The following is a 14694-nucleotide window of genomic DNA, read 5'->3' as shown; positions in this document are numbered from 1 at the left end:
GTGCAAAATTATTCAGCCCCCTTAAGTTAATACTTTGTAGCGCCACCTTTTGCTGCGATTACTGCTGTAAGTCGCTTGGGGTATGTCTCTATCAGTTTTGCACATTGAGAGACAGAATTTTTTTCCCATTCCTCCTTGCAAAACAGCTCGAGCTCAGTGAGGTTGGATGGAGAGCATTTGTGAACAGCAGTTTTCAGTTCCTTCCACAGATTCTCGATTGGATTCAGGTCTGGACTTTGACTTGGCCATTCTAACACCTGGATATGTTTATTTTTGAACCATTCCATTGTATATTTTGCTTTATGTTTTGGTTCATTGTCTTGTTGGAAGACAAATCTCCGTCCCAGTCTCAGGTCTTTTGCAGACTCCATCAGGTTTTCTTCCAGAATGGTCCTGTATTTGGCTCCATCCATCTTCCCATCAATTTTAACCATCTTCCCTGTCCCTGCTGAAGAGAAGCAGGCCCAAACCATGATGCTGCCACCACCATCTCTGATCAGTCTTCTCCTTGTATGAGCTGAAAGTTTAGAGGGACGGCCAGGTCTTGGTAGATTTGCAGTGGTCTGATACTCCTTCCATTTCAATATTATCGCTTGCACAGTGCTCCTTGGGATGTTTAAAGCTTGGGAAATCTTTTTGTATCCAAATCCGGCTTTAAACTTCTTCACAACAGTATCTCGGACCTGCCTGGTGTGTTCCTTGTTCTTCATGATGCTCTCTGCGCTTTTAACGGACCTCTGAGACTATTACAGTGCAGGTGCATTTATACGGAGACTTGATTACACACAGGTGGATTGTATTTATCATCATTAGTCATTTAGGTCAACATTGGATCATTCAGAGATCCTCACTGAACTTCTGGAGAGAGTTTGCTGCACTGAAAGTAAAGGGGCTGAATAATTTTGCACGCCCAATTTTTCAGTTTTTGATTTGTTTAAAAAGTTTGAAATATCCAATAAATGTCGTTCCACTTAATGATTGTGTCCCACTTGTTGTTGATCCTTCACAAAAAAATACAGTTTTATATCTTTGTTTGAAGCCTGAAATGTGGCAAAAGGTCGCAAAGTTCAAGGGGGCGGAATACTTTCGCAAGGCACTGTATATAATGTATATTATACCATCTATTGCATCTTGCCTATTCCGCTCGGTCATCGCTCATCCATATATTTATATGTATATATTCTTATTCCATCCCTTTACTTACATTTGTGTGTATTCGGTAGTTGTTGTGGAGACATGTAAAGAGTGACATGTATCCATTGTGATATTCCCTGGACTTTCACTGCTGACCTCGTTATGAGCAAAACTTGATAAAGGACCTTCCCATTTTGTCCCTAATGTGTCTGTTACATATTGTTTTACCATCACCCACTGTCCTGGTTCTACGTCATGTCCCCCCTCGGGAGTTTTTCCCTACGCCTCTTTTACTTATCTGTCTGCTTCCCCTACTGCATTAGAGAGTTGTATGCAATAGTTAAGCATTGTGCCACTCAATGTGAACGTCTGCTTTTCTCAAATCTAACGTGCCTGGTAGTGACATGGGCCTGGTAGTGACCTGTGACGACCTCAAACGGACTCAACCCTGTGGGTTTGTTATGTGTTTCCCGTAAACTACACAATACCGTAGGCAATGCATTCGGCCATGCCATTCTTTGATGCATCTTTGAAAGTCTCTTTCAAAACTCGATTTGTGCGTTCTACCTGTCCACTTGATTGAGGGTGATAAGGGCAAAAAGGACGAACCACCTCCTGACACACCTTTCCTGTGAAATGAGTGCCTTGGTCTAATTGTTCCGGAAATCCCCATCTGGGAATGATTTCTCAAATCAGAATTTTAGCTGTGTGTTGTGCAGTTCCTTTCTTACTAGGGTAGGCTTCAACCTTCAAGGCTTTTACTGTGAGAAACGATCAACAACGACCAGCACATCGTCGGGCCCTTTACATTTGGGCAGCGTGATGTATTCAGGCTGTAGATGTCTGAAGGGTCCTGGTGGGGCAGTCGCTCGTTGTTTCTGTACTTTCACTCATCCTTTGGTGTTGTTTGATTTGGGATTTGATTTGTTTTGTTTTCCATACAAATGTTGTAATTCGCCACAACAGCCTCAGCCTCTTTCCGCACACCAGGTTTCCACCATTTTCCAACACAACGATAAGCTATCTTGTCCACAACAATGTGTCCCAAAGGGTGGAGCTGTGTCATCAAGCAGGGTAGTAGTGCATTTGGCACTACACATCTCAGGTTGTGTTTCCACACACCTTCTTGATTGAGTTTGCATCCTACAGCCATCCATTCCCACACTTCATCTTTTGGTGCACTGCTTTGCATATCTCTAATGTGTTGCAATGCATCCAATGTGTATCTCCTAATCAGTTTAGGTGAAAGAGGTGTTCTCTTGGCAGCCGCCCTGGCAGCTTTGTCAGCCAACTCATTACCTTTACTCTGGTCTGTAAAGATTTTTCCATGTGCTTTCATTTTCAAAATTGCAACTTGTCCAGGTAACTGGAGAGAATTCAGTAGAGCACTCACCTCTGGTCCATTCTTCACAGGAGCTCCCAGTGATGTCATGAATCCTCTGTTTTCCAAAAGCATGGGTAACACCAAAAGCATACCTAGAGTCTGTGGAGACATGAGTTGTTTTTCCACCAATTCCGCCACCTGTGCGGATGTTACTGCAGGTAACGTGCCTGTCACTATCACATTGTCCATTGTAGGAACTGCCCAGCCTGCCTTCCTCACACCCCCCTCCACAATGCTTGAACCGTCTGTGTATGAGATAAACTCAGGGTTTTCCAACAGATGCCACTTGTGGTCAAGTAATGTGGTATCTGTAGGATACATCAGAGTAGCTGGATTACATGGTGTGCCACGTTGTATTATGATGTTAGGAGCCAACACAGTTGGAGGCTCCATTTGTTCCAACGAGCAGGTGTGACCTGTGCAGCTTGATTCATTGTCAAAAAAGAGTATGAACAGCATGTCGGCAGAATGTGTCTTTTCAACTATACCCATGTCCAATAGATCTTTAATCACTACTTTAGTAGCATCCATAGCTTCCTTGCTAATGGGATATTGTTTTGTGCAAGGTGGGGCAACACCTGTCAAGCACACTGGTTCCATATCCAAAGTTCCAACCTCATTTTTCTTCGTATTCCAAATAGGATGGTTCTGAACTGTAGATCCCTGCAGTTGTCTAATTTGCCACGTCACCTTCCCGTCAGAGATATTCAGTGCAAAGTCAAGTTGCATAATACCATCAGGACCTAAAATAGGTTGTTCAACTGAGCCTATCCACACCCCTTATTTTCAAAATGTTCTTACACTTGTTAGATATTACTGCACTGCCGAAACTAGAAGTACAAGCTACACTCGCAATAACATCTGCTAGTCATGTGTATGTGACCAATAACATTTGATTTGAGTACATTATTTTCAAACATTTGCCAAAATGCAATTAGTGGAAAACACCCTTCTATACAGCGCACCGAATGCGAGCGGTTCCATGTGACAAAGATTAAAATCTTTGTTAGAAACTAATGGCAACAACTAGGATGGGTTGCTAATATGACTAGGATTGTGCCTTTTGGCTTCTGGACAACGAAATAAAGTTGATATGAAAACCAATAGAACAGGAGAGAAATGCTGGTTAATGGCTAGAGGAAGTCTTGATAAAATAATTGCCTCCACATTTCTATGATTGGATCTTGGCCAGGCTACTTTAAAGAAACGTAAGACATACCTCATTATCTGAAGTAAAGTAAACCGTTCAGGTTTCAAACAATTATACTGTAAAGTGGTGGGTTATGCGCTGATAACCTGCCAACCATTGACTATAGCCTACAGTATGCACAAGAACAGTGATTAGGATTCACACTTTTATGAGTTGAGATTGAGAAATAAAAATAGTAGCTCTTTCTAATCGTGGCCATCAAAACAGTTTTTAACCTATAGACCAATAAGCACAACCGGTCAAATGTATTTTCAGCGGCTAACCGCTTTACCTAATAGCAATGTATAGGCCCATAGACGTGTCCCTTACCTTGTTGGTGGTACAGTAGAATAAATCAACACTGTAGTATAGTAGAAAACGCCAACAAGGCTTCTTCACTGATGTATTTTTCATCTTGAAAAGGTAATGATTCACTGTAAAGCCAGCCTCAATGCGTAGTACAGGGATATATAGGTGCTGTATTTGGGAGGTGTGCGATCAAGTGCAAGAAGTTGTTTTTTATAGAAGGTGTTGTACAGTGGTTGGCTCAGATTACAGTTGCGTTATCGTTGCTATATGTTGTTGTGGGTGCAGGTCTCAGGAGACTGGTGCAATATTGTTAATTACAGTAGCGTATGGTTGGTTGGGTTCCGGTTGTGTAACAGTTGCAGTGTGATATGTGTTCTTCTCTGGGTGCAGGCCTGGTTGTGGAATGGTGTTGGTCTGCTTGTGTCATGGTTGCAGTGTGGTTTTGTGATATGTTGTCTTGTGTGGGTGCAGGTGTCGGGGGAGCAAGTCTTTGCTGACGTGGCCCGGGACATTCTCCTCTATGTCTCCAGAGACCTCAGTGACAAGGTGAGCCATCTCCCGCCTACCTCATTAGCACCTCTGCGTGCGTGCATGTGTGTGAGGGCCAGGTATCGCACTCTTTTTAAATAATGCCCCTGGATTACTATCAAGGTCCACCTGTTTCTTCCTCTCCCTGCTCTCTGCCCTGGCAAGGCGGCGGCCATCTTAGTTTGATTAATGTCTCGACAGCCCAGAACAGAGCACACAATTAAAACCACACTCATTGAGATCATTCTATTCACCAAGATTTATTATGTAATTATACGGTAAAGAATTACGCAAGGAAGGTAATTTACCACGGACACTTTTCTTTTATACGGCTGCCTCGTACAGGGCTTTCCCTCGAAAGCTCAGAGTCATTGTCGCAGAGAGAATAGAGAATGTACAGACAATGGAGTTGGCCTGAATTTTCTGAGTTTAGTTAATTTACTTACTGTTAAACGGAGTAGTTGCATGTTATCTACCTTTAATCTCATGTGCTGTGTGCAGTGGGGGCAGCAGCTACCTTGTCCAAATGCTGAGCCTGGTTGGTAAGCGCATCAGGTGCTGCCAATTAGGGTGGTCGTCGGTCAGAGTCCCAGCTTGCAAGCCGCAAGGCTGCTGGTTTTGTTTGGTGGCCATGAGGCCTTTCGTTTGTTTTTGAGTCTTTAGTTTCAGCATGCTTTTTAGTGTTTTTATTTGTTTCGCCTCATTCTGAACAATGCATTCACCGCCTGGTCGCATTACTTTTCACATTTAATGCACACATCTATTCAGGTTACAGACAATGTAACTAGGCCAAGGACCCCTTGAGAAAGCGAGTGCAACAATTTCCTTAGGCAAGTTTCTTGGTTTCGTAATCCATTACATGAACAAAAAATAAACATTCAATCCAAGGATCATGACCTTGGTTTAAGATTCATTACATTTTAACATACAGAGAATGATATTAACACTATGTTCTCTAAACACCCCTTCTCTCTCTTGGGGGTTTAGTCTGGGGGCTTCTACAGTGCTGAGGACGCAGACTCTCTCCCTGCTGCTGGGGGAAGTGAAAAGAGGGAGGGGGCATTCTGTGTGTGGATGGGGTCAGAAGTCAGAGAACTACTTCCTGTCGTGGTGGAGGGAGCCACAGGGGGCGCTACAGAGGCTGACATCTTCATGCACCACTACGGGGTCAAAGAACAAGGCAACGTGGACATGGAACAGGTGTGTGTGCGCGCAAGCTCGTTGGTCCCCAAGATAGATCTTGTCCTAAGTATCTTTTAAATGATCATTAACATTTATCTTCTGTGTGTCTTCTGTAATTATCTTCTGGGCGTGTCAGGACCCTCATGGGGAGCTGCAGGGCCAGAATGTGTTGATTGTGCGTTACTCTGTGGAGCTGACAGCTGCACGCTTTGGCCTCAGTGTAGCAAAGGTCTCTGAGCTACTGGCCTCCGCTAGAGCCAAGATGGCCGAAGTCAGGAAGAGCCGTCCAGCCCCTCACCTCGACACCAAGATGCTGGCCTCCTGGAACGGTAAGAGCACACACACACTGCACCCAGGTCTCCATCTGATGTGGGAGTGTATCAGTATCTGTGAGGTAACGAAGCTAGGCGATTCCAGGAACCCTTCCATTAAACCTCTCTCCTCCATCTAGTCCTTAATTAGTCAATCACTTCATTAATCAGCTGTCCCACAGTGCAGACAGCACTCTACTGGGCGTTGATGACTAGGCTGCTCCCTACCAACGCTTTGATACTGACATGAAAGATGGAGGGAGGGATAGAGGGAAGGAGAGAAAAGGAACCCAGCGACCAGGGGAACTTCAAAGCCTGGTAATCACCAGGTTGCTTCTGAACTGCCACCTCACGGAGTCACTGAGCTGCTCCAGAGAGAGATAATGATACAGCGTTCCAGTATGGGACGATACCACAGAATTCCATTGAAACCATGTTGCTTGACAATATTTTGGGTTTGGCAATATGACAATGGGCTTCATAACCCTTCTCTCCTCCCATATCTCTTTATTGCCCTCTCTCCAGGTCTGATGTTGTCAGGCTTTGCACGTGTCGGTGCTGTGCTGGATGACAAGGCTCTGCTGGAGAGAGCAGTGCAGGCCGCTGGCTTCCTAAAGGAGCACCTGTGGGACGCGGAGCGACAGATCATGCTTCGCTCCTGTTACCGTGGAGATGAGATGGAGGTGGAGCAGGGGTAAGATGGGGGGGTAATGATGAGGATGTTTAGGTGACGAATCATAACTTTAGTACTTGACATCAGTGTGTGATTTGCGCATAAGTTTAAATTATCTGCACATATCGCAAGTGAGCAATGGACTGAATTAAAGATTAAATATTTTTTTTTATAATAATACAATGAATTGGGCAGGTAGGTGACAACACATGAGGACCTTTCACCAACATCAATTTGACCGCGTGTTAGATAAGTTTCACAAACTAAAACACAAATACAATTGTATTTATCACATGCTTCATAAACAACCAGAGAAATGCTTACTTACGGGCCCTTCCCAACAGAAATAATAGCACAAGGAATAAATAACGGTAACATGGCTATATACACGGGGTACCAGTACCGAGTTGATGTGCAGGGGTACGAGGTAATTGAGTTAGATATAGTGTATGTACATATAGGTAGGGAAAAAGTGACTAAGCAACAGGATTAGTGATGCACCGATATATTACATTTTTGGCTGATTCTGATATTTTCCTTGCCAAAAAAAAACGATATTTAAAAAAAAAAAAGCGATATTTAAAATGTTAGGGACCTTTTAAGCATTCTAGTACAGTTAAATAGTTAACACACATGGACGCAGAGGTCTAAGGCACGGCATCTCAGTGCAAGAGGCGTCACTACAGTCCCTGGTTCGATTCCAGGCTGTATCACATTCTGCCGTGATTGGGAGTCCCATAGGGCGGCTCACAATTGTCCCAGCATCGTCCGGGTTTGGCAGGGGTAGGGCGTCATTGTAAATAAGAATTTGTTCTTAACTGACTTGCCTAGTTAAATAAAGGTTACACACACGCACCACACTGACCAAAAACATATTTTGTTGGCATTTACATATGTCCCCATTACTAGTAAAACATCATCAAAACCTATTTCTTTCACTTACCTGCTGTGCTGTTTCGTTGTTCAGTCGTTTCATTCTCAACCAGGATTTCTTGGAACGCCGTTTGGGTCTTTGCGTGTCAAAAAAGAAAATGACCAGTAGATAACACTATTTGCCATGTCAAATAAGTTTGTTGACCAATCAGGATCTGAAAATGAATTCACGTCACATAATAGCTTAACGCCATCATACATTATTTACTTAGTGTAATAACTATCACTTGTATTTCATGTCACAATGATTCATCGATACATATGCTATGATGCTGGTAAAGTTGTCTTGTGCACCTATAGTGCTGGTCATAAAAAAGTAAAGCTAATTAGCTCGCTAGCTAACTATATAAATAGGTGTAAAATAACCCACATATATTAGATTAATGGTTGTCGGACCCATCCATGGGAAGCAAGCCACAATAAGGATTAGCCACAATAGTGGACTTTGCGGTTAGCCTTCAAAATAAAACTATGGCATAATTCTACTATTTGTATTCATTTGCATCACTGTTAATGACACTTTTATTTTGAAGGCACACTGTAAATTCCACTATTGTGCCTAATACTTATTGTGGCTAGCTTTACAACACATAACCAAGTCTGGTTGAGCCTCACTAGCCAGATGAAGCTAGCTGGATGCTTATAATGTTAGCTTTGGGCAACAGGGTTAAGTAGCTGGCTAGCTATTCATTTTCATGAACTGAAGTTAAATTTCAATAGGCGAACAACAAGTGGCAACCTAGTTAATACTAACTCACAAGGATTCCTAAACAACTGCAGTTTCTACTGGTCATTGTTTCAGGCTGGTTGTATTGGTGCTAGCTAGGTACCAAGATAAAGCTAGCTATCCCAGAAGTTGCGTCAAACAAATTATGCTTTATTACCATTGCGGTATTGTAAAAACATTGTTTGTGGCCGGTGTTTGCAGACTTTTTTGTACAGCTTTGACAGAGCTACTGTATCTTTTTTGACATGCGAAGACCCAAACGGCATTCCATAGTATGTATGTCTTGAAGCTAATAACAATGACGCTATTACTGTGTAACTCCGGTAGGGCAACATCTGAAAAATAGCGCACTTGGTAGTGTATACTGGTGCTCGACCAGTCGGCGAAAGTCAACATCACCCACGACAGAGAACGGTTGATTGTCAAGGGCAATGAATTCCATTATCTTGGCCTTTATGGATTTCAGCTTTGAGTTGTCTCGCTGAAATGTTCTTACTCTTTCAAATGACTGCTCGGCTTGTTGTCGGCTCGATCCACACAGCAGACATTGTGGGCTCGGTTAGGAATGCTGTGTTGCACGTGTAGAGCAACATTTTACGTGACGTTATTGTTACGCACGCCTCTGTGAAGAGGGAACGCAACACCCTGTTACAACTCAACTCTCCGTGAAGCGAAAGAGGTATGGACTGTAGGTGCGAGTAAGATGACAAAAGGCAGAGAATTTACCGTTTACTAGGAATTTATTCCTTCACACAGTAATATGGGGAAAAGGGGCTGGACGGAACCAAAGCAAAGAAAATAAATGTCAAAGCCCCATCTCCTATCTTACCTGCCTAACCACTACTTACCTAATTTAGCACCACCTGGTGCCCTAACCAAAATACAGGGGGTGGTCCGCCCAGGTCTTACCTAGTGTGCCTAGAAAGTGAATACTACGGGTTATGTATGCCCGCGGGCCTCTTGCCTAAGCACTCCTTAGGTGCCTTCCCCTTCCCCCCTGGGAACAAATGAAACAGAATATTAAACAATTTCAGTAAGGACATCAAATAAGCTCTGACTGAGCAACAAACTCACACAGAACATACAACTGCTCCCAGCAACAACTAATACAGTACATACCAACGACCAACATGCTATACCCCTCAGCCATCAACCTCCTCTCTCAGCAATGATCTATATCACAATCACTCTTCCCTGAACAACAGAACACTGACTTTTATAGCTTCAGTAGGCATTGGAAATTGGAGACAGCTGCGTCCTGACGAGGGGGCGGGGTCAGCTCTCCAATTAATCGTGGAGTCGACCAATCAGCTGCTGGGGGATTTCAGGATGGCATCTCCTGAAACACACTCAAATACACAAACTTCAACACAGAAACTGGGGGACGTAACAGTCATTACGTTGTGTACCTACATTAAATAGGTATGCACGTCCACTTTGACATTGGTTTTGCACGTCGGTGTTAAACTAGACATGTTCACAGATATCGTGCATCCTTAAACAGGATAGATAATAAATGGTAGTAGCAGCTAATGTGATGAGTCAAAAGAGTTCATGCAAAAAGGTTCAATACAGATAACCAATAGCTACCTGGACTAACAATTAAAATAACTATTTAGCAGGTTCGTGGCATCAGGGTTGAAGATGTTCAGGGTCCTGCTGGTTCCAGACTGGGTGCATTGGTACAGCATGCCATGCAGTAGCAGAGAGAACAGTATATGACTTTGGTGGCTGGAGTCTTTGACAATCTTTAGGACCTTCCTCTGACACTGCCTGGTATAGAGGTCCTGGATGGCAGGGAGCTCAGCCCCAGTGATATACCGGGTTGTAAGCACTACCCTCTGTACCGCTTTGCGGTTGGATGGAAAGCAGTTTCCTGTAGTCCACAATCTGCTCCTTTGTCTTGCTGACGTTGATGCACTTATTAATGAAGCCTGATGTGGTAAACTCCTCAATACCATCGGATCAATCCCGGAACATATTCCAGTCTGTGCTCGCAAAACAGTCCTGTAGCTTGTCATGGAAATGGATATTGTATTATGTCCTTGATAATGTACTTGAAGGCTCTGGATCCGCCATACACACTAGCTGGTAGGTGGGGGACCAACACATGGTTTATCCAGGTGTTGTGGTTGTTCCTGCCCCAGATTCCATGAGTGAGCGAATGTGTTCACAAACTGTGTACGGCCCTATGAAATCCGTTTTTATTTGTAAATATGTTTTTTTGCCTGATTCCGTTTTTCCCAAATTCTGTTTTCTCAGTTTTGTTTTTTTGGGGTTTTCAATCTTGAAAACACACTTTTTAAATAGAAAAACAAGTACATTGGATGTTCAAGTCCACAACAATGTTTGAACCACATCAGGAGACTCCTTTTGAGGTCTGGGAAAAATCTAAGAAATGTTGGTTTTGGAGTGCAATTACCCTTTAATTCAAACGTATTCAAAAGTATTCACCCCCTTTGCTATGAAGCCCCTAAATAAGATCTGGTGAAACCAATTACCTCCAGAAGTCACATGATTAGTTAAATAAATTCCAACTGTGTGCAATCGAAGTGTCACATGATCTCAGTATATATACACACACACCTATTCTGAAAGGGCCCAGAGTCTGCAACACCACTTAGCAAGGGGCACCACCAAGGAATCGGCACCATAAAGATCAAGGAGCTCTCCAAACAGGTCAAGGACAAAGTTGTGGAGAAGTACAGATCAGGGTTGGGTTATAAAAAAAGGTCAGAAACTTTGAACATCCCACGGAGCACCATTAAATCCATTATTAAAAAATTGAAAGAATATGGCACCACAGCAAACCAGCAAACCTGCGAAGAGAGGGCCGCCCACCAAACTCACGGACCAGGCAGGGAGGGCATTAATCAGAGAGGCAACAAAGAGACCGAAGATAACCCCGAAGGAGCTGCAAAGGTCCACAGTGGAGATTGGAGTATCTGTCCATAGGACCACTTTAAGACGTACACTCCGCAGAGCTGGGCTTTATGGAGGTGTGGACAGGCATATGGAAGAAGGTTCTCTGGTCAGATGAGACTAAAATTGAGCTTTTTGGCATCAAAGAAAACGCTATGTCTGGCTCAAACCCAACACTTCACATCACCCCGAGAATACCATCCCTAAAGTGAAGCATGGTGGTGGCAGCATCATGCTGTGGGGATGTTTTCATTGTCAGGGACTGGAAAACTGGTCAGAATTGAAAGAATGATGGATGGCACTAAATACAGGGAAATTCTTGAGGGAAACCTGTTTCAGTCTTCCAGAGATTTGAGACTTGGATGGAGATTCACCCTCCAGCAGAACAATGACCCTAAGCATACTGCTAAAGCAACACTCGAGTGGTTTAAGGGGAAACATTTAAATGTCTTGGAATGGCCTAGTCAATGCCCAGACCTCAATCCAATTGAGAATCTGTGGTATGACTTAAATATTGCTGTACAACAGTGGAACCCATCCAACTTGAAGGAGCTGGAGCAGTTTTGCAAACGTACCAGTGGCTAGATGTGCCAAGCTTATAGAGACATACCCCAAGAGACTTGCAGCTGTAATTGCAGCAAAAGGTGGCTCTACAAATTATTGACTTTGGGGGGGTGAATAGTTATGCACGCTCAAGTTCAGTTTTTTTGTGTTCTTGTTTGTTTCACAATAAAACATATTTTGCATCTTCAAAGTGGTAGGCATGTTGTGTAAATCAAATGATACAACCCACCCCCCCCCAAAATCTGTTTTAATTCCAGGTTGTAAGGCAACAAAATAGGAAAAATGCCAAGGGTGTGAATACTTTCGCAAGCCACTGTATCTGGGTGATGTTTTTTTCTTGCCTGAATGATCTGAATCTAGGATTACAGGGACTCTCTTCAACTTTAATCAATGTGCGGTAAGTTGGAGTAAGTTGGCACTCTTCTCTGTCTGCGTTAACCTCTCTAGGGGTGTGGGACGCAACCGTCCCACCTGGCCAACATCTGTTGAAATTGCAGAGCACCAAATTCCAAAACAGAAATACTCATAATAAAAATTCATAAAACATACAAGTGTTATACATCGGCTTAAAGATGAACCTCTTGTTAATCCAACCACGGTGTCAGATTTCAAAAAGGCTTATCTGAGGACCGCGCCCAGCGCACAAAACAGTTACCAGCCAAGTAGATTAGTCACAAAAGTTAGAAATAGCAATAAAAATAATCACTTACCTTTGATGATCTTCGTATGTTTGCAATCCCAAGACTCCCAGTTACACAATAAATGTCTGCTTTGTTCGAGAAAGTCCCTCTTTATATCCAAAAACCTCAGCTTTGTTGGCGCGTTTTGTTCAGTAATCCAATGGCTCAAATGCAGTCACAACAGGCAGACAAAAAATCCAAATACTATCAGTAAAGTTTGTAGAAAATGTTTATAATCAATCTTCAGGTTGTTTTTAGTCATAATAATCGATAATATTTCAACCGAACAATAGCTTCGTCAATATAAAAGAAAAACAAGAAAGGCTTGCTCTCGGTCATGTGCAGAAAACAGCTCTGGGGACTTCCCACTATCCACTGACTCAGAGTGGTCTTACTCCCTCATTTTTCAGAATACAAGCCTGAAACAATTTCTAAAGACTGTTGACATCTAGTGGAAGCCATAGGAACTGCAATCTAGGTCCAAACCATTGACATACTGTATAAGCAGGCAAGAGAAAAGCACCCACATCAAAAATCTCACTTCCTGGATGGATTTTACTCAGGTTTTCGCCTGCCATATCAGTTCTGTTATACTCACAGACATTATTTTAAGTTTTGGAAACTTTAGAGTGTTTTCTATCCAAATCTACCAATTATATGCATATCCTAGCTTCTGGGCCTGAGTAACAGGCAGTTTACTTTGGACATGCTTTTCATCCGGAGGTGAAAATAGTGCCCCTACCCTAGTGAGATTAACAAGGACAACACACAGGTCTTTCAATCATTGAATGATTTTTTTGTGTGCAAATGAACTCAAGCTTACGGACATTGTCAAATGTGATATAGCAAAGCACCTGAGTGAGTTGAGTGCGCAATTACGCAGATTTTTTCCCGAATTGGATGACACAAACAACTGGATTCATTATCCCTTTCATGCCCTGCCTCCAGTCCACTTACCGATATCTGAACAAGAGAGCCTCATCAAAATTTCAGCAAGCGGTTCTGTGAAAATTAAATTTAATCAGAAGCCACTGCCAGATTTCTGGTATTTGCTGATCACACTGTTATTAAGACACTGATGCCCTTTGCGACCACGTACCTATGTGAGAGTGGATTCTCGGCCCTGAATAGCATGAAAACTAAATACAGGCACAGACTGTGTGTGGAAAATGATTTAAGACTGAGACTCTCTCCAGTACAACCCAACATTGCAGAGTTATGAGCATCATTTCAAGCACACCCTTCTTATTAAACTATTGTGAGTTATTCACAATTTTCGATGAACAAACAAGGTTTTATATGTAAGATGGTTAAATAAAGAGCAAAATTATTTATTATGATTATTTATGCCCTGGTCCTATAAGATCTCCTTGTCACTTCCCACGAGCCGGGTTGTGACAAAAACTCACACTCATTCTTATGATGTATTGCATAGTGTGTGTGGCAGGCTTACAATGACAAAAAAACAGCATTTGAGAGTGCAATGGCCCTGGTGCTAGAGGGGGTACGCAGCTGGAGGTTGAATGTTTGAAGGGGTACGGGACTATAACAAGTTTGGGAAGCACTGGACTAGAGTGGTGAAGTCAGGTATAGTTTCTGACATCACTATGCGCAGGATTGGTGAGAGTCAGTAAGAGATTATCTGTGCCTTGACTTGTTATATTTCATTACTGAAAAGGTTTGTTCACGTATGTAGGTTGACCCAAACAGTACAAAGATCTTCTGAGCATGACTCCTAATCTTTGGAAGGTTTTGTTTGTCGAGACATGCATAGAACCTCGTCAGTGACATTGTTTTGAATAGTTCTCCAATCACTGCATCAGACTGAAGATCGATGAGCTCAAGTTGCAGGTCAGTGGGAGCATTATCCTCATTGAAGGTGAAAGGAGAGGACACTTTGAAATCCTCAAAACGACGAGAAAACTCCCCGTTCAAAGCACGTGGCAGCAACGTATACTTCTCCCCGCTGGTCATCTGATAAGGAACAGACTAGTAGTGTCGGAAGGTGGGTGAGATTGTTGGCTTCTACTTGGCGGGTCAGGAGGAGTCATTTTCTATTGAAGGCTTTGACAAGGCTGTACATCTGATGTGCAAAAAGGCCCTTCCCTTGTAGTTTGGATTTCAGTTCATTCATGAGGCCATGATGTCATCGGTGAAG

At 42.9% G+C, this 14694-nt stretch overlaps 1 protein-coding gene across 2 annotated transcripts in view; it reads left to right on the top strand.

Annotated features, from left to right (window-relative positions):
* spata20 (spermatogenesis associated 20) overlaps positions 1-14694 on the top strand; it is a 68752-nt gene that overhangs the window by 9914 nt on the left and 44144 nt on the right. For both annotated transcript variants that reach the window (XM_064950687.1, XM_064950688.1), the window contains exons 8-11: positions 4488-4562; positions 5532-5744; positions 5863-6055; positions 6563-6731. In XM_064950687.1, coding sequence (XP_064806759.1) covers positions 4488-4562; positions 5532-5744; positions 5863-6055; positions 6563-6731 — 650 coding nt within the window. The remainder of the gene's footprint in view (positions 1-4487; positions 4563-5531; positions 5745-5862; positions 6056-6562; positions 6732-14694) is intronic.

Source organism: Oncorhynchus masou, chromosome 31 (assembly GCF_036934945.1).
Source record: "Oncorhynchus masou masou isolate Uvic2021 chromosome 31, UVic_Omas_1.1, whole genome shotgun sequence".
NCBI classification, from domain to species: Eukaryota; Metazoa; Chordata; class Actinopteri; order Salmoniformes; family Salmonidae; genus Oncorhynchus; species Oncorhynchus masou.
Note: the sequence above shows the minus strand (reverse complement) of the source record. Positions and strands in the feature narration are given on the sequence as shown.